This window comes from Scyliorhinus torazame, chromosome 13, assembly GCF_047496885.1.
Source record: "Scyliorhinus torazame isolate Kashiwa2021f chromosome 13, sScyTor2.1, whole genome shotgun sequence".
Classification (NCBI taxonomy): Eukaryota; Metazoa; Chordata; class Chondrichthyes; order Carcharhiniformes; family Scyliorhinidae; genus Scyliorhinus; species Scyliorhinus torazame.
The window spans coordinates 31,813,898-31,833,548 of record NC_092719.1 but is presented as its reverse complement, the minus strand read 5'-3'; the positions used below and the strand labels follow the sequence as shown (position 1 = coordinate 31,833,548).

General features: G+C 44.3%; 1 protein-coding gene across 8 annotated transcripts in view; it reads right to left on the bottom strand.

Annotated features, from left to right (window-relative positions):
• sbf1 (SET binding factor 1) overlaps positions 1–19,651 on the bottom strand; it is a 217,908-nt gene that overhangs the window by 72,587 nt on the left and 125,670 nt on the right. For all 8 annotated transcript variants that reach the window (XM_072471256.1, XM_072471258.1, XM_072471259.1 and 5 more), the window contains 8 exons: positions 14,703–14,816; positions 13,494–13,622; positions 11,070–11,168; positions 8,431–8,635; positions 8,141–8,253; positions 6,984–7,133; positions 6,602–6,670; positions 5,587–5,745 (listed from right to left, as the gene is read on the bottom strand). In XM_072471256.1, the coding sequence (XP_072327357.1) occupies positions 5,587–5,745; positions 6,602–6,670; positions 6,984–7,133; positions 8,141–8,253; positions 8,431–8,635; positions 11,070–11,168; positions 13,494–13,622; positions 14,703–14,816 (1,038 nt within the window). The remainder of the gene's footprint in view (positions 1–5,586; positions 5,746–6,601; positions 6,671–6,983; positions 7,134–8,140; positions 8,254–8,430; positions 8,636–11,069; positions 11,169–13,493; positions 13,623–14,702; positions 14,817–19,651) is intronic.

The following is a 19,651-nucleotide window of genomic DNA, read 5'->3' as shown; positions in this document are numbered from 1 at the left end:
GGAATATCTTTAGGTATATGCAGGTGAGAGCATTCACGAGACAACAGGTGAGGGAATTTCCGCTGCTCCCGACACAAGGGATCCAGGACAGTGTGCTTTCGGGGGTGTGGGTCGGGGAGGGCAAAGTGTCCGAAATATACCGGGAGATGAGAGAAGAGGGGGAGGAACTGGTAGAAGAACTGAAGGGAAAATGGGAAGAAGAGCTCGGGGAGGAGATTGAGGAGGGTTTGTGGGCTGATGCCCTAAGTAGGGTAAATTCCTCTTCCTCGTGTGCCAGGCTTAGCCTGGTCCAATTTAAGGTGCTACATAGAGCACACATAACCGGAGCGAGGTTGAGCAGGTTCTTCGGAGTGGAGGACAAATGCGGGAGGTGCGGGGGAAGCCCGGCGAACCACACACATATGTATTGGTCGTGTCCGGCACTGGAGGGGTATTGGAGGGGAGTGGCGGGAGTGATCTCGAAGGTGGTGAAGGTCCGGGTCAAGCCAAGCTGGGGGTTAGCTATATTTGGGGTAGCGGATGAGCCGGGAGTGCAGGAGGCGAAAGAGGCCGATATTGTGGCCTTTGCGTCCCTAGTAGCCCGGCGTAGGATTTTACTCATGTGGAAGGAAGCAAAACCCCCCTGCGTGGAGGCCTGGATAAACGATATGGCGGGGTTCATAAAACTGGAGGGGATGACATTTGCGCTGAGAGGATCGGCTCAAGGGTTCACCAGGCGGTGGCAACCGTTCCTCGACTATCTAGCGGAACGTTAGGGGGAAAATAGATGACCAGCAGCAGCAACCCGGGGGGGGGGGGGGGGAAGTTTCATTTTATGTTATTTGGTTAGTTTACCATGTTAGTTAGTTACTCTTTATTAGATTGTAGTTATCATGTTACTTGTACTGTTAAATTTTCTTTATGTTTGATGTGTAAGGGGAAAAAATTGTGAATGAAAAATTTCAATAAAATATATATATTTTTTTTTAAAAAGAAAGTGAACATTTCCCATCCTTTCACTTTATTTCTGTTTTTTCTACCAAAGTGGATAACCTTACATTTCTCCACATTGTGCACCTTCTCCCAACTGATTTGCCCAGTAAGAAGTCTTACTACACCAGGTTAAAGTCCAACAGGTTTGTTTCGAATCACGAGCTTTCGGAGCACTGCTCCTTCCTCAGCTGAATCTGCCTTCCTCAGATTCACCTGAGGAAGGAGCTGCACTCCGAAAGCTCGTGATTCGAAACAAAGGGTCACATTGAGATCCAAAAAGATGAGGTGTTGGGCGTCTTGAAAAATATTACGGTAGATAAGTCCCCAGGGCCGGATGGGATCTACCCCAGAATACTGAAGGAGGCTAGAGAGGAAATTGCTGAGGCCTTGACAAAAATCTTTGGATCCTCACTGTCTTCAGGTGATGTCCCGGAGGACTGGAGAATAGCCAATGTTGTTCCTTTGTTTAAGAAGGGTAGCAAGGATAATCCAGGGAACTACAGGCCGGTGAGCCTTACGTCAGTGGTAGGGAAATTACTGGAGAGATTTCTTTGAGACAGGATCTACCCCCATTTGGAAGCAAATGGATGTGTTAGTGAGAGGCAGCATGGTTTTGTGAAGGGGAGGTTGTGTCTCACTAACTTGATAGAGTTTTTCAAAGAGGTCACAAAGATGATTGATGCAGGTCGGGCAGTGGATGTTGTCTATATGGACTTCAGTAAGGCCTTTGACAAGGTGCCTCATGGTAGACTGGTACAAAAGGTGAAGTCACACAGGATCAGGGGTGAGCTGGCAAGGTGGATACAGAACTGGCTAGGTCATAGAAGGCAGAGAGTAGCAATGGAAGGGTGCTTTTCTAATTGGAGGGCTGTGACTAATGGTGTTCCGCAGGGATCAGTGCTGGGACCTTTGCTGTTCGTAGTATATTATATATTTATATATAAATGATTTGGAGGAAAGGTAACTGGTCTGATTAGTAAGTTTGCAGACGACACAAAGGTTGGTGGAATTGCTAATCGTGATGAGGACAGTCAGAGGATACAGCAGGATTTAGATCGCTTGGAGACTTGGGCGGAGAGATGGCAGTTAGAGTTTAATCCGGACAAATGTGAGGTTATGCATTTTGGAAGGTCTAATGCAGGTAGGGAATATACAGTGAATGGTAGAACCCTCAAGAGTATTGAAAGTCAGAGAGATCTAGGTGTACAGGTCCACAGGTCACTGAAAGAGACAACACAGGTGGAGAAGGTAGTCAAGAAGGCATACAACATGCTTGCCTTCATTGGCCGGGGCATTGAGTACAAGAATTGGCAAGTCATGTTGCAGCTGTATAGAACCTTAGTTAGGCCACACTTGGAGTATAGTGTTCAATTCTGGTCACCACACTACCAGAAGGATGTGGAGGCTTTAGAGAGGGTGCAGAAGAGATTTACCAGGATGTTGCCTGGTATGGAGGGCATTAGCTATGAGGAGCGGTCGAATAAACTCGGTTTGTTCTCACTGGAACGACGGAGGTTGAGGGGCGACCTGATAGAGGTCTACAAAATTATGAGGAGCATAGACAGAGTGGATAGTCAGAGGCTTTTCCCCAGGGTAGAGGGGTCAATTACTAGGGGGTATAGGTTTACGGTGCGAGGGGCAAGGTTTAGAGGAGATGTACGAGGCAAGTTTTTTTTACACAGAGGGTAGTGGGTGCCTGGAACTCGCTGCCGGAGGAGGTAGTGGAAGCAGGGACGATAGTGACATTTAGGGGGCATCTTGACAAATACATGAATAGGATGGGAATAGAGGGATACGGACCCAGGAAGTGTAGAAGATTTTAGTTTAGATGGGCAGCATGGTCGGCACGGACCTGGAGGCCCGAAGGGCCTATTCCTGTGCTGTACTTTTCTTTGTTCTTTGAAACAAACCTGTTGGACTTTAACTTGGCGTTGTAAGACTTCTTACTGTGCTCACACCAGTCCCAACGCCGGCATCTCCACATCATAACTTTTGCCATTCAATTAGCCTCTCCAACTACTATTTCCAGTTTTGTGATGACAGAATACCCCTGAAGTATTGTGTGCATTTAATCTCAACATCCAAATTATGGATATAGATTGTGTATAGCTGGGGCCCAAGCACGGATCCTGATGGTGCTCCACTCATCATGGTGTGCCAACCTGAAATTGACCAATTAATTCATAATCTGTTTTCTGTCCGTTAACCAGTTCTTAATCCATGCCAGTACAACCCTCACATCCCATGTGCTCCAATTTTGTTTACCAACCTCTTGTGTGGGATTTACACCCAAAGGTTCTCCCTTTATCTATTCTGCTAGTTATATCCTCAAAAAACTCCCAACAGCTTTCTTAAATCAATGTTGATTCAACCAATGTTTTCCAAGTGTCCCATTATCACGTCCTTATTATAGATTCCAGCATTTTCCCTCCGACTGATGCTAGGCTAACAGATCTGCAGTTTCCCATTTTCTCTCTGCCTCCTTTCTTAACTTTGCCATTTGCAAACTGCAGAAACCAGTCCGGAGTCTATAAGATTTTGAAAGATGACCATCAACGTATCTACCATCTTTTCAACCACCTCTTTCAACACCCTGCAATGCAGATCATCAGGTCGAAGGGATTTATTTACATCAAATCCCATAAATTCCTTTTGCACTATTTAAAAACTAATACTAATATCTTGTCGTTCCTTATCCACGCTAGTCCCTCGATTCTTCATTATTTTTGGGAGGCTTTTATGATTTTCCTCCATGAAGACGGACACAGTATTTATTTAGTTTCTCAGCCCTTTCCTTATTCCCCATCATACATTCACCTGATTCTCATTACATTCGCTTGTAATGGACCCTCATTTGTTTTTGCTAATTTTTTTCTTTTCCATATCTGCAGAAGATTTTATAATCTAATTTATGTTTCTCCCTTGTTTACTCTCATTCTATTTTCCTTTTCTTAATCTTTTTCGTGGCTGTCCTTTGCAGAATTCTAAAATGGTGTCGGTAAAAGGGTGTAAAGTGAGAGAGGTGGATACTGAGCGAGAGCTGGGTGTCCTCATGCATCAGTCGCTGAACGTAAGCATGTAGGTACAGCAGGCAGTAAAGAAGGCAAATGGTATGTTGGCCGTCATAGCGAGACAATTTGAGTATAGGAATAGAGATGTTTTCCTACAATTGTATAGGGCATTGGGTATTGTGTTCAGTTTTGGTGTCCTTCTCGGAGGAAGGATGGTCTTGCTATGGAGGGAGTGTGGCAAAGATTTACCAAGCTGATTCCTGGGATGGCGGGACTGTCATGTGAGAAGGGACTATGACCTCTAGTTCTGGACTCCCCCACCACCGGAATCTTTCTTTCTGAATCTACCCTATCTAATCCGGAATGGAAAACATCTCTATTCCCATACTCAAATTGTCTCGGTATGACGGCCAACATACCATTTGCCTTCTTTACTGCCTGCTGTACCTGCGTGTTTACGTTCAGCGACTGATGCATGAGAACACCAAGCTCTCTCAATTTCCACCCTTTCACCAGACACCGTTTTAGAAATCTGCAAAGGACAGCCAAGAAAAAGATTAAGAAAAGGAAAATAGAATGAGAGTAAACAAGGGAGAAGCATAAGTCGGTTAGGATTATATTCACTGGAGTTTAGAAGAGTGAGAGGGGATCTCATAAAACATTTTAAAATTCTAACAGGATTAGAAAGGGTAGATTCAGAAAGAAAGATCCCGGTGGTGGGGGAGTCCAGAACTAGGGGTCATAGTTTGAGGATAAGGGATAAACCTTTTAGGACGGAGGTGAGGAGAAATTTCTTTACCTAGAAAGTGATGAATCTCTGGAATTCACTCGCACAGAAAGTAGTGGGGCCAAAACACTATGTTTTCAAGAAGGAATTTGATTTGGCTCTTGGGGCTAAAGGGATCATGGGATATAGGGTAAGGCGGGATGAGGGTATTGAATTTGATGATCAGCCATGATCATAATGAACGGTGGAGCAGGTTCGAAGGGCCAAATGGTCTACGCCTGCTTCTATTTTCTACGTAGGCCTCCAATCCTCAGGCTTACTCTTGTTTCGGCAACTTTCAATGCCTCTTCCTTTGATCTAATGCAATCCTTGATTTGTTTCATGAGTTACAATTAGAACATTTTCCTGGCTGGGTTTTTGTGCGTTAAAGCAATGTATTAGTTATTTAAATGTTATCCATTGCGCCTCTACTGCCACACCCTTTAATATAGTTTCCCAATCTACCATAATCAATTTGCTCCTCATATCTTTGTTTAGATTTAAGACTCTAATTGCTGAATGAACCACATTACTTTCAAATGTAAATGTACCACAGGCTGAGATTTCACTGTCCAGGAGTGGCCGCGAGCACAGGCTTGAGTTTCACCGCATGTGACTACACTCTACAGTGTGCTGAACATGAATACCTGGAGATGAATACAGACAAGTTTTATGAAGATGGCCAGACCGCAAAATTAAAGGGATAACAGAAACCCTGGTTAGGCTATGTTTAGCATATAGGGAATAGTGTTGTTAGCAAAGCGGTCATAGTGCGCGCTCATCGGGAAATGATTAACAGCAGTTTTTGACGGAATCAGTGACCAAACCGTTACTTACGGTTTCTGAGGGATGGTCAACATCGACTTCCAAGTACAACGCACGGATATGGTTCTGTACATCGCTGTAAAACATGGCCTCCCAGAACTGGAGACTGGTCCACACCAGATGTTCCTGTACACAGCTGTATGCGAACTGTGTGACACCAGAGCCCAGCTTCTGCAAACATTGAGATTATCTGTTTACACGGTATATCTAACAGAGAAAAGCGCTAAGCCGCAGGTTGGAAATATAAACAGAGCTGCAAATGATCACTATCAGCAGGTCATAACAGATCTGCTTGCCGCGTCCTGTTCCCCGTGCAGTCCAGGGTCCGCCCGCCAGTCTCCCCGCACAACCCTGTGTCTCAATGTAATTCCGTGTTTGCGTGCGGATGTCATACTGCCACCCTGTGTTTGCGTGTGGGTGTCTCGATGCCATCCCGTGTTTGCGTGCGGGTGTCTCGGTGTCGTCCCGTGTTTGCATGCGGGAGTCTCGGTGACGTCCCGTGTTTGCGTGCATGTCTCTCTGGGCCGTCCCATGTTTGCGTGCGAGTGTTTCTGTGCGGTCCTGCGTTTGCATGCAGGTCTCTCTATGCTGTCCTGTGTTTATTTGCAGGTCTCTGTGACGTCCTGTGTTTGCATGCAAGACTCTCGGTGCTGTTTTGTGTTTCTCCACAGGCCTTTCTGTACTATCCTGCGTTTTCCTCCATGCCTCTCGGTGCTGTCCTGTGTTTACGTGCAGGTTTCTCTGTGCTGTCCTGTTGCGCGTGCAGGCCACTCTGTGCTGTCTTGTGTCTCCAACAGGCCTCTCTGTGCTGTCCTGTGTTTGCACACAGGCCTCTCTGTGCTGCCCTGTGTTTGCACGCAGGTCTTTCGGTGCTATTGTGTGTGTGCGGGCCTCTTGGTGCTGCCCTGTGTTTGCCAGAAGACCCATCTGTGCTGCCCTGTGCTTTTGTGCTGGCCCCTCTGTGCTAATTTGTGTTTGTCTGCAGGTCACTCTGTGCTTTTGTGTATGTTTCTGAATACACACTTACCCTGCAGAAGGCTGTAACCAATGGGAGTAGAGCTGCAGCGACTAAATGTTCATCCAACGGTGTGCAATCCTGTAACAATACAAAACTTGATTCCGGTCACTATCTTTGCGTCACTGACTGACCCCACAGAAAGTCTGTGAACTTCCCTCCTTCCCCTTCCAGGGAATGTGACCTATCGTTACCTCACAAAAGGGGTATGGTGGTAACATCATCCTCCCTCATCCCAATACTTGTGGGGGTGGTGGGGGGAGCAGAGAGCAGGAGGAATGAGAGAAAGATGGAGCTGGGGGAATTGAGGAAACAGGAAAGACAGGATGGGAGAGTGGCAAAGTGGAAAGATCAGTCACGCGCAGTTATTTGCAAACAAGATTGGTCACAATACCTGCAGTGCACTGTTCATCATTCGGACAATATAGTCAAACTGTTGATGGTCAAGAACAGCTCGATTTTGCAGAACGTGTGAATTCAGCTCCTGGGTGAGGCACTGTCGAGCAGCACGTCCCTTCAAGGCTCTTAACATGGCAGGCAGCAGCTGTACAAAGACAACAGATTTATAAATCAACTGTAGGGGAAAAAAATCATAATTAATACCCAATCATTAAGCAACTGCTCCCAGCTATATGGACAAAGCTGCCTCTCTAAGCTATTCCAGAATGAACTTTGCTTCGATTCTCAATTGTTTTTCACCATCAAAACAACATGGGTGAGATGTAGAGTAAAGTTGCCTCTGCAATGTTTCATCAAATACTTCCAGGATAGGCACACAATTAGATGCAGAGCAATTACACAAGGAATTATTCATGGAAAACAAGAGAATGACGGAAGTGTTGAATCGGTATTTTGTGTCCGTCATCATTGTAGGTGACTTCTAACTTCCCAAACATGATTGAAAGTGAAGAAGTGAAAGGGAGAGAGGGTCTTAAAACAACCACCATCATCAAAAGTAGTGACCGCAGAGGTCATCGGGACATTGATCATAATCTTCCAAAATTCCTTAGATTCTGGAAAGGCCCCAAATAGCAAATGTAACACCTTTATTCAAGAAAGGCGGAGGGAAGAGAGCAGGAAAATATAGGCCAGTTAGCCGAAAATCTATCATGGGAAAATTGCTACTGAGAAGACTGTAAGTAGGATACTCAGAAATCGTAATGAGAGGGTGGCACAGTGGTTGTTATCAAACACTCCCAGGGCAGTTCCAGGATAGAATAGATTCAGAGTAAAACTCCCTCTACACTATCCATTTAATGGATTTCCATTTCCCGCCTCCCCGAACAGGCGCCGGAATGTGGCGACTTGGGACTTTTCACAGTAACTTCATTTGAAGACTACTTGTGACAATAAGCAATTTTCATAATGCACTTCAGCACCAATCTTACGATCTCATCAGCTGTTTCACAGTTATTTACAGGCAAAATGTGCGAATGAGTAGAAGTGCGATGTATCAGTGCCATTTCCAGTAGCAACTAAGAATCATTAGACATCACAACACAATTATCCAACAATGTGATAACACAATTGAATAACAGAGTATAAATTTACCTTTTTGGCTTCTAACATTTTGTTTTCAAATATGTAGGTTATACAATTCCGGACAACCTCTAACCTTCGAGCACTGTTGGCGAGGACGATACCATTTTGATCGATCATAGTAGCTTTAAAGAAGAAAAATTCTTTCAGGAAATATTCAGTTCTGTGAAACTTCTACCAACTTTCACCCCACCCTCAGCAAATGTCAATATTGTGCTCCCTGTGCCCAAATTATCTTTGTATATACACACCAAGAATAGCTTCAAGCCATCACAGTGAGATGAACTACACAGTAAACTCACCGCTTGGAGGTCCCATTGGAGCCACGCATTTCATCTCAGCTTTAACTGCAGGTGGGGCGTTCTTCAATTTGGCAGTGGCCTGATCGATGATCCACTGCACTGTCCCCTCATCCAGGTGAGGGAAGGTGCTCTGCTGCACCCGCAAATGGGAGCCCTCCTTTGGTTTATGTATTTTGTGCATAGCAACTGCTGGGTAAGGGTTCTCCTGTTAGGACGACAGAATAGGGATGATGACCTGAGGATACCTCAGCCGGTGCCACTCGCCCTTCACTTCTGCTTTCACTTACTCTGGATTCTCAAGTGTAAACCAAACCAAAAGAGATTTTTGTATTCTGCAGCTACCCATCTATTTAGAAATACAAAAATCTGCAAAGAAAACTTCTGTCAAGCTCTTTATTCATCAATGGATAAACAGACCTGCATTTAAAAGGGTGAACTCCACTACCTTCCCAACAGCCTTAAAAAACTAATGCAAATCCCAATTTTAAATTATAAGATCCACATCTGAGCAGGCAAAAGGCTCACAATTAAATAAGAACATAAGAACTAGGAGCAGGAGTAGGCCATATGGCCCCTCGAGTCTGCTCCGCCATTCAATGAGATCATGGCTGATCTTTTGTGGACTCAGCTCCACTTTCCGGCCCGAACACCATAACCCTTAATCCCTTTATTCTTCAAAAAACTATCTTTATCTTAAAAACATTTAATGAAGGAGCCTCAACTGCTTCACTGGGCAAGGAATTCCATAGAGTCACAACCCTTTGGGTGAAGAAGTTCCTCCTAAACTCAGTCCTAAATCTACTTCCCCTTATTTTGAGGCTATGCCCCCCAGTTCTGCTTTCACCCGCCAGTGGAAACAGCCTGCCCGCATCTATCCTATCTATTCCCTTCATAATTTTATATGTTTCTATAAGATCCCCCCTCAATCTTCTAAATTCCAACGAGCACAGTCCCAGTCTACTCAACCTCTCCTCGTAATCCAACCCCTTCAACTCTGGGATTAACCTAGTGAATCTCCTCTGCACACCCTCCAGCGCCAGTACGTCCTTTCTCTGTAAGGAGACCAAAACTGAACACAATATTCCAGGTGTGGCCTCACTAACACCTTATACAATTGCAGCAGAACCTCCCTAGTCTTAAACTCTATTCCTCTAGCAATGAAGGACAAAATTCCATTTGCCTTCTTAATCACCTGTGGCACCTGTAAACCAACTTTTTGCGTCTCATGCACGAGCACACCCAGGTCTCTCTGCACAGCAGCATGTTTTAATATTTTATTTAAATGATAATCCCTTTTGCTGTTATTCCTACCAAAATGGGTAACCTCACATTTGTCAACATTGTATTCCATCTGCCAGACCCTAGCCCATTCACTTAGCCTATCCAAATCCCTCTGCAGACTTCTAGTATCCTCTGCACTTTTTGCTTTACCACTCATCTTAGTGTCGTCTGCAAACTTGGACACATTGCCCTTGGTCCCCAACTCCAAATCATCTATGTAAATTGGGAACAATTGTGGGCCCAACACTGACCCCTGAGGGACACCACTAGCTAATGATTGCCAACCAGAGAAACACCCATTAATCCCCACTCTTTGCTTTCTATCAATTAACCAATCCTCTATCCATGCTACTACTCTCCCCTTAATGCCATGCATCTTTATCTTATGCAGCAACCTTTTGTGTGGCACCTTATCAAAGGCTTTCTGGAAATCCAGATATACCACATCCATTGGCTCCCCGTTATTTACCGCACTGGTAATGTCCTCAAACAATTCCACTAAATTAGTTAGGCACGACCTGCCCTTTATGAACCCATGCTGCGTCTGCCCAATGGGACAATTTCCATCCAGATGCCCCGCTATTTCTTCCTTGATGATAGATTCCAGCATCTTCACTACTACCGAAGTTAAGGTCACTGACCTATAATTACCCGCTTTCTGCCTACCTCCTTTTTTAAACAGTGGTGTCACGTTTGCTAATTTCCAATCCGCCGGGACTACCCAAGAGTCTAGTGAATTTTGGTAAATTATAATTAGTGCATTTGCAATTTCCCGAGCCATCTCTTTTAGCACTCTCGGATGCATTCCATCAGGGCCAGGAGACTTGTCTACCTTTAGCCCCATTTGCTTGCCCATGACTACCTCCTTAGTGATAACAATCATATCAAGGTCCTCACCTGTCCTGGCCTCATTTCTATCAGTCACTGGCAAGTAATTTGCGTCTTCCACTGTGAAGACCGACCCAAAAAACCTGTTCAGTTCCTCAGCCACTTCCTCATCTCCCATTATTAAATCTCCCTTCTCATCCTCTAAAGGACCAATATTTACCTTAGCCACTCTTTTTTGTTTTCTATATTTGTAGAAACTTTCACTATCGGTTTTTATATTCTGAGCACGTTTATTCTCATAATCTATCTTACTCTTCTTTATAACTTTTTTAGTAGCCGCTTTGTATGCTTTTTCCTTCAATTTGATACTCTCCCTTATTTCCTTCGATATCCATGGTCGATTTTCCCTCTGCTGAAGTTATCAAATTCCCATCAGTATGCCCTCTCGGCCATTACCCCATGGGTATATCCCAAGGTATCCTGTGCTGATGAGCTGTTATCAAAGCTATTGATTCAGTTAGGGGACATACATTCCGGTGAAGCTGTTCGGAAATTTCTTTCACGTGTTTCAGAACTTTCTGTGCATTTCCCTCCTCCAATCGGATTCTCTCGATTTCATTTGCTACCAGCTGTAAACAGAAAAAGGAAGCATTTACTGTCTTCACCATTTATCAGAATCTAACATCAGATACAAGTGTAGCAGCGTATCACAGAGACCTGGGACTGACACATGAGGCTGCTTCTGACCTAGGTTACCTTCTCACCTGCCATCAGGGAGTCAGGCAAGACTGCCTACTTACACTCCAATGAGGAAATGTCAATATTTCATATGTCCGTACATGGTGAGGGTGGGGGTTACGGGAATAATTTCTCTCTCATGCCACTGAGAAGCCTTGCAGCTTTGCCCTGTCACATGTTGGCAGGAAGTCTGTCATCGTTAATCTCCAGTGGGGATTCAGGTACGGTCACCCTCCCATACCTTAGCTATCTGTTCCTGAAGGCAGTGGTTGAGACCATCTATTAATTTGCTCTGAGCTTGGAATGGTGCAGTGTAGGAAACAGGAATAATAATTTAAATCAGGGCCTCCAGCAACCTTTTGTGCTGTGGGTGATAAATAATGCAAGAGTCAGTGATCCTGCATTACAATCTCGGAGGTTACTCTCAGACTGAATAAGACCATAGGATATAGGAGCAGAATTAGGCTACTCAGCCCAATCAAGTCTGCTCCGCCATTCAATCATTGTTAGACATTTTAGTTGCTGTGATATGAAGAGTCTAAAGTTCTGTTCCTTTTTCACAAACACACACTTATTTCATTCCAACAGCCTTTGCACAAAACTCTAACGAGACATCACCTGACAGAGGCCACCTGAAGCCCCTTTACATATCAGTGTCAATTAATGGATACTTAACATAAATGAGACAACTAATTGCAATGTCTATTAACCCATTACTTAACAATCATGGCTGATATTATTCTCATCCCAATTCTTCTACCTTCTCCGCATAACCCCTCATCCCCTTATTAATCAAGAACCTATCTACTTCTGTCTTAAAACACTCACTTGATTTGACCTCCACAGACTTCTGTGGCAAAGAGCTCCACAGATTCTCCATCCTCTGGCTGAAGAAATTCCTCCTCATCTCGGTTTTAAATGATCGTCCCTTCAGTCTGAGGTTGTGCCCTCTGGTTCTAGTTTTTCCTACAAGTGGAAACATCCTCTCCACGTCCACTCTATACAGGCCTCGCAGTATCCTGTAAGTTTCAATAAGATCCCCTCTCATCCTTCTAAACTCCAACTAGTACAGACCCAGAGTCCTCAACTACTCCTCATATGACAAGCTCTTCATTCCAGGGATCATTCTTGTGAACTTCCTCTGGACCCTTTCCAAAGCCAGCACATCCTTCCTTAGATACGGGGCCAAAGCTTCTCACAATACTCCAAATAGGATCTGACCAGAGCCTTATACAGCCTCAGAAGTACATCCCTGTTCTTGTATTACTTTGCGTTAGACGAGCCCAATATTTTCTCTCTAATTAAGACTTCCAAATAAATAATAATAAAAGACTTCCAGGGAATCTAGAACTGGTTCTAAAATAATCGCTTTTAAGGTGGAGATGAGGAGGGCGGGATGATAGCACAGTGGCTAGCACTGTTGCTTCACAGCGCCAGGGTCCCAGGTTCGATTCCTGCTTGGGTCACTGTCTGTGTAGATCTGCACGTTCTCCCATGTGTCTGCGAGGGTTTTCTCCGGGTACTCCAGTTTCCTCCCACAAGTCCCAAAAGACGTGCTCGTTAGGTGAATTGGACATTCTGAATTCTCCGTGTACCTGAACAGGCGCCAGAGTGCGACTGGGGCATGTTCCCAGTAACTTCATTGCAATGATAATGTAGGCCTACTTGTGACAATAATAAAGATTATATTGTTATTTCTTCTCTCAGACTGTCATTAATCTTTGGAATTCTCTAACTCAGAGACCAGTGGAGGCCGAATCATGGAACATATTCAAGGCCGAGACAGACAGATTTTTGAACTACATAAGAGTCAAGAATTATGGGGGAAGGTAGGAAAGTAAAGTCAAGGCGACAGTCAGATTAGCAAAGATCTTATTGAATGGCAGTGCAGCTTACCCAGGGGTCAAATGGCCTACTCCTGCTCTTATTTCATATGTTCTTATTTTTTATGTCCACAAACCTCTTGCATCAGTGTTTTGTTGACAAGTACTATGCATGTTTAAAAATTGCAGCAGCCTGTGTGTTATACCCTTGGTTGGTATTAAAGTTATTTGTAATCTTGTTGCATTAGTAACTGGACAGGTATTTCTAAACTGGTTTAACTTGATAAATTGAGGTCAATAGAATTATGATCATGCCACATAATCAGGCAGCAATGATCTGCATCTGAGGCCAACATTCTTAGAACATACTTGAAAAGATCAATTAAGGGTTACCTCATCAAACAAGTCACATGGGCGATATGGTGAGCCTCTTTCCGATACGAATCGTGCAAAGGCCATTCCTTCGAGAACTTTGGTTAAAAAGTCATCATCTACTAACCCTCGTTGTGCCAAAAAGGCCACCTATATCGGCAGAGTAAAACAATCCATGAGTTACCAACAATCCCATTAAACATTAACCAGTGCCAGAAATGTTGGTCACTTTTACCTTCAAGCCTTGAAAATTATAGTAATTCCAAAATAACCATTACAACCTTCACGGCCATTGACTGCTGTGATATCGCACCTACTGGTACACTCCATGTACAGTGTGATTATCTCCGAACTGGTACACACTCTGCATTGTGCAACTGTCCTTGCACGAGTACGCTCCCTGTACTGTGCCATTGCACCTGCACCCTCTATTCTGTGCAATCACCCCTACTGGTACACTCCCTGAACTGTGTGATTGCCCCTGTATTTTGACTTGTACACTCCCCACTGTACCCATTACCCCTGCAATACAAGCCCTATACTGTGCAATCACCCCTGCCAGTATGCCCCCTGTACTGCATCATTGCCCCATCGGCAAGCTTCCTATTCTGTGCTATCGACCCTGCCGGTACACGGCCTGAACAGTGCCATCACCACTGCAAGTATACTCCCAGCACTGTTCCATTGTCACTGCCAGTACACACCCTGCACCGTGCCATCACTCCTGTCTGTACACTCCCTCTATTGTGCAATTACCCCTGCCAATACACTCCTGGCACTATGCAATTGCCCCTGCACCAGTACTCTCTACTGCACGATCACCCCTGCACTGATATACTCCATTCTGTCTGATTACCCCTGCCAGTAAAGCCCCTGTACTGTGCAACTGCTCCTGCCAGTACACGCTCAGCTTCATGCAGTTACTCCTGATGACCCCTTGTCAGAACACGCCCTGTGTTGCACAATTATCCCTGCCAGAACACACCCTGTGCAGCCCAACCACAGTCAGAGTACGCCCTGTACAATGCAATTGCCCCTGCAGTGTGTGCAGTTTGATCACATTTGTTTGTACACTTCCTGTACTGTGCAATCACCCCTGCCAGTAGTACACACAGTCTGATCACTCTATTCCGTACACTCTCTGTACCTCATGCACTATGATCCCTCCTGCCTGCATTCAATACCTTTCCACCATATATTATTTTTTGCCACTCGATGTACCTTCCATACCTTGTGAAAACGAATGACTGGCTCCGGGTGGATGCGGATAATTTGCAGACACCACCGATAACCTTGTAACAGCTGTGCAAACAAGCGCAGAAAGACAGCACGGATCTCCTTATCCTAGGAAAGCACACAGTGAGTTAGCTCGAATATTAACTTCAGAGAACTAGTTACATGCAAGAGATCGTTACAGCTTCATTACAGTAAGAATCACAGAGCACTGACCATGGAACTAATTTCAGATAAGAGCTAATTAACCATTTGTTCAAACTCTGTGAAGAGCCGTACCATGCATGGTGAGAGGAGATTGCTCTATCACGCAGGATCAAGGAAACACAAGAAAAAAGAAAAAATGGCTTGCATCATATGGTGCTGTTCAGGACCCCTAAACATCTCCCAGCGCACTACTGTTAATGAGTGTACGGACTTCACTGAGCCAAAGTTTGGTTCAAAACATGAAGCTGCTTTATATTCTATACCAAGCGAAACATCAGAATTTCTAGATAAAGACCGACCAAGATACATCTAGTTTGCTTTCTACCATCCTGGCAGCCATGGGCAACAATAATAAGAGTTCACTAATCACTGCAATCAATGAATCTCTACCAATTAGTCCACAACAGACCTGGAGATGAGAAAAACACCCAGTAGTGCAAAGTTTTCAGAATCATAGCTCCAAAGTCATCTGTTCCTTCCAAGCCTGTTACATTCACCACATGTCCGGTCTCAAATCAGTCATAAGAGTGCATCTTAAAATGTTATTTCTGACATAGATTAAACAGAGTAACACTTAGAAACAATTTCCCCAGTTCAACCAATACAACTTATGTCTGCATTAATACAACATGAACACATTATGTTGCATGGCAAGAGTGATCAGCTTATTTGACGTAAACAGAAGAGCTCTACCACATCCTATCTTACAGCCAATGGGGGGGATGTTTTTACCCTGTACGTTTTTCCACTACCTGATAGTTCAACATCCTGTTTCCAAAAGCAAGACGGACTTTTAGGCGTTAGTCTCTCTTTCTTTTAATCTCATTGTACAGAGAGAGAGATTAAAGGATTTCTGACAGTAATTGGTTAGGTGTATTTTCTAATTACCCAGACAAGTTAATACATTATTTAGTTTCTAGGAAAACAATTCCAACATATTAAGCACCATTTCGAGCTGACATTCAAAAGTAAAGATTCTGCTTTTGCTATGGAACGCAAATCAAAATAATTCCTGAAAAATAATTTATTCATTAGCTTAAGTTTTTCTAGCCGTTACCGATAGGTCAGACATTTTACTCCTCAGGTGAGCCCCCTGGATCTTCCCTACCACACCTCCAGCACTTGATTCTCTCTTGTACTGGACACTGTACTCAAGATGTGGTCTGCTCAGAACATGGTACAGTTTGATCACAACTTGCCCTGACTTATTGTACTGTTTTGGCTGCAGAGTTCAACATTCTTGCTTGATTGCTGCTCTACATTGATGATAATAATAATCTTTATTATTGTCACAAGTAGGCTTACATTAACACTGCAATGAAGTTCCTGTGAAAATCCCCTAGTCGCCACACTCCGGCGCCTGTTTGGGTACACAGAGGGAGAATTCGGAATGTCCAGTTCACCTAACAGCTTTGCTATGGAACGCCAATCAAAATAATTCCTGAAAAATGATTTGTTCATGAGCTTCAATTTTTCTAGTTGTTACCGATTCACCTTTCAGGACTTGTGGGAGGAAACCGGAGCACCCGGAGGAAACCCACGCAGAAAAGGGGAGAATGTGCAGACTCTGCACAGACAGTGACCCAGGCCTGGAATCGTACCTGGGACCTTGGTGCTGTGAAGCCACAGTGTTAACCACTGTGCTACCGCACCGCCAATGGAGGGTATGTTTATTAAGGTTCTGTGTCTCAAATTATTTAGCAAATCAAGCACCATTTAGGAGGATACGGTGTCCATTTTCCCCGTCGATGAGCAGGATCCAATTTAATTTCCCATTGTTTGGCCGACTTACATATTTTGTCTAATGCATTCTGTAATTTCTGAGCTGCCTCTTTTGATACCAATATCTCTCCTAATTTGATCATTAGAACGAGACTGATAAACTTCCAGTGATGGGGATGTGCTGAGAAGTCGCACATCAGGTGGCTCTCCTCCCGCAAACCTGAAAAACAGGCACTTTTAGCTCGGAAAACACCCGCAGACGATACAAATCATCCCCACACCTCTAACAAAACGAAGAAAGACAGCCAGTCCAGAGGACGAGTGGAGAACTGGAGTGGGAAAAGCCTGGGCAAACTGCAATCGGCTGAGCCGACCAGCGCACAAGGTGGTGAAACTCAGACTTCGCCAGAGAGGAACTGACCCGCCGCACGAGAATGCCCCCCTCACCAGGGGACGGATGGAGGATGTTCCTCCCAAGAGAGTTGAAGGAACACCGAGAAGACAAAATCGGACATACAAGCTGCAGTGAAGGGTGCGATGGCCGAAGCTCTGGCGACCATGCAGGTGGCCCTGGACAAAGCCGAAAAACGACTGGAGGCCCAGGAGGCAACAATTAAAAATCTGGAAAGGGCTGCAAGAGCGACCGGATCATTGCCCTGGAAAAGGAGGTGGCAAGGCTGGTCGCGACACAAGGCAGCCTGAGAGGAAAGGTTGAGGATCAGGAGAGCTAGTCGAGGCGGCAGAACCTACGTATCGTAGGGCTACCAGAGGGGATCAAAGGCAGGAACCCCACAGACTATGTGGTCCAATTTCTGGGCAACCTGGTGGGAAGGGACAGCTTCCCCAACCTGCCAGAAATCGACAAGAGCCCACCAGTCGCTCTGACCAAAGTCCAAAACCAGGGAACAGCCGAGGGTGATAATTGAAAAAGTGCACCGGTACCAGCACCTGAAAGAATCATGCGCTGAGCCAGGCATCCAAAAACTGCAGCTGCGAAGGTCACAAGATCTGGACCTATCAAGACATTGGGGCTGACCTGACCAAGTGCGGGTCGAATTTAACAAAATGAAGGCCGCGCTGTATAGAAACAGCATAAGATTCGGAATCTTGTACCCAGCCAAGCTTTGGTCACGTATCAAGACAGAGTGCACTTTTTCACGGTTCCTGCGGATGCTGACAAGTTTGTCGCAGAGAGCGTACTGGAGAAGGTAGCAGTGGCAGTGATGAAGAGCCTGCAGAATGAGACTCTTATTTTTTTAAAATTTAGAGTACGCGATTTTTTTTCCCAATTGATGGGCAATTTAGCGTGGCCAATCCCGAGTGACTCAGAGGATGATCAGCACAGCACTTTGGAGCAAGTGATGTCAGGAAAATAGACATGCACTCAAAACGCACAACTACATTCCAAATGGTGTTTTCTCCTCGAGTTCCACAGTAGGGAGCATCGTTGAGCATCAGTGTTGTAACCAACAGCCTTCCCAATATACTAAAATAATCTGGAATGGAGTATAGGGGATAGAAGGTCAAATCTTGCAGCAATAAAAAAAAAATGATACATGGTTAACTGTAAAGGAAGAGGTGCCAGATTTTATCTAATTTGCTCTTCCCTGGCTTGCCTCCCACCTTTAACCCTCCATAAACGGAACTCAACAAAACAGTACTGCCCATATCCTAACTCACACTGAATCCTGTTCACGCGTCACTCATGCTTGTTGACCCACAGTGGTTCTCAGTCTGGCAATGCATTAATTTTAAAATTCCCATCACCATGTTTCCTTAGTGGTTTTGGTCCCTCCTTATTGATGCAACCTCCTTCAGTCCTAAAAGCATCCAAAGTTTCTGCTCTCCTCCAGTTATGACCTCGAGCGTGCAATTGTCACTGCTCCACCAAAGACCCGTCATACCTTCAGCCAACTAGGCTATAAGTTCTGGAATTCCTTCCTCAAATTTCTCCACCTCGATACCTCTCACTCATCCTTTAAAACACTCCTTTCTAACTTATGTCTTTCACCAAGCTGGTCATTTATCCTACTATCCCCTCAAGTGACGTGGTGTCACATTTTGTTTGTCAACTTTCCTGTGAAACACTTTGGGACATTTTACTTTATTCAATGCAAGTTTAACTCAAGTTACCATAAATGCAAGCTGTTGATTGTAGATGGCAAAGCTTGAAAAGTAGTAGAGAAAGAGAGGCTCAAGGTATCAGATAGGTAAATCTTTCGAAGTTGGAAGACGAGTTGACGACGATGTAAAATAAAAGCATTGTGATCTTATGTTTTACAAATAGAGATGAGGGGGGCAAAAGCAAAGAGATAAAGCTAATCATTGGTTAGGCCCCAGTTGGAATACTGGTCCAGTTTTGGCACCATACTTTAGGAAGGATATTATGATCACAGAGAGATTACGATAGGCAGAGGATGATACTAGGGAAGAGGCTTTAGTTATTTAGAACGATACATATTGGAATGCTGTAACAAATCTCATCTTAATCTTACTTGCTGTAATTTAGAAGTTTTAATGATGCTGAAAGGTCTTGATAACACTAAATCAAGAATCCCCTTTTCATCTGACTGCTAAAGTAACTGGTGGGCATAAAATCAAAGTTACAACAAAAGCAAGAAGCAGAGCTTGTTAAAAAATAGAATGTTCAACTGAAAACTAGAGTAAGCAGAATCATAATCTTTAAAAAAGGAACCAGGTGAATGCTTGGAAAAGATCAAAATCAATAGGGTATGGAAAAGGATAGGTAAATGGGACTAGATGGATAACTGAGATTCAGCACCGGTGTGATGAGCCTTCTCCGCTGGAAGATCTTAGTGCTCATCACCCTCCAGTCCTCTGGTATTATTCACATTTCTACAGAATTTGGAATAACAAAGGTTAACTTATATGGTTACAGATGGAAAATGATCTGAGTAGTGCCTCTCACTGGCATAGAATGTAAACGAACCAGCAGAATACTGTAGATTTTAGAAATCTGAATTATTATTTTTTTTAAATTTAGAGTACCCAATTAA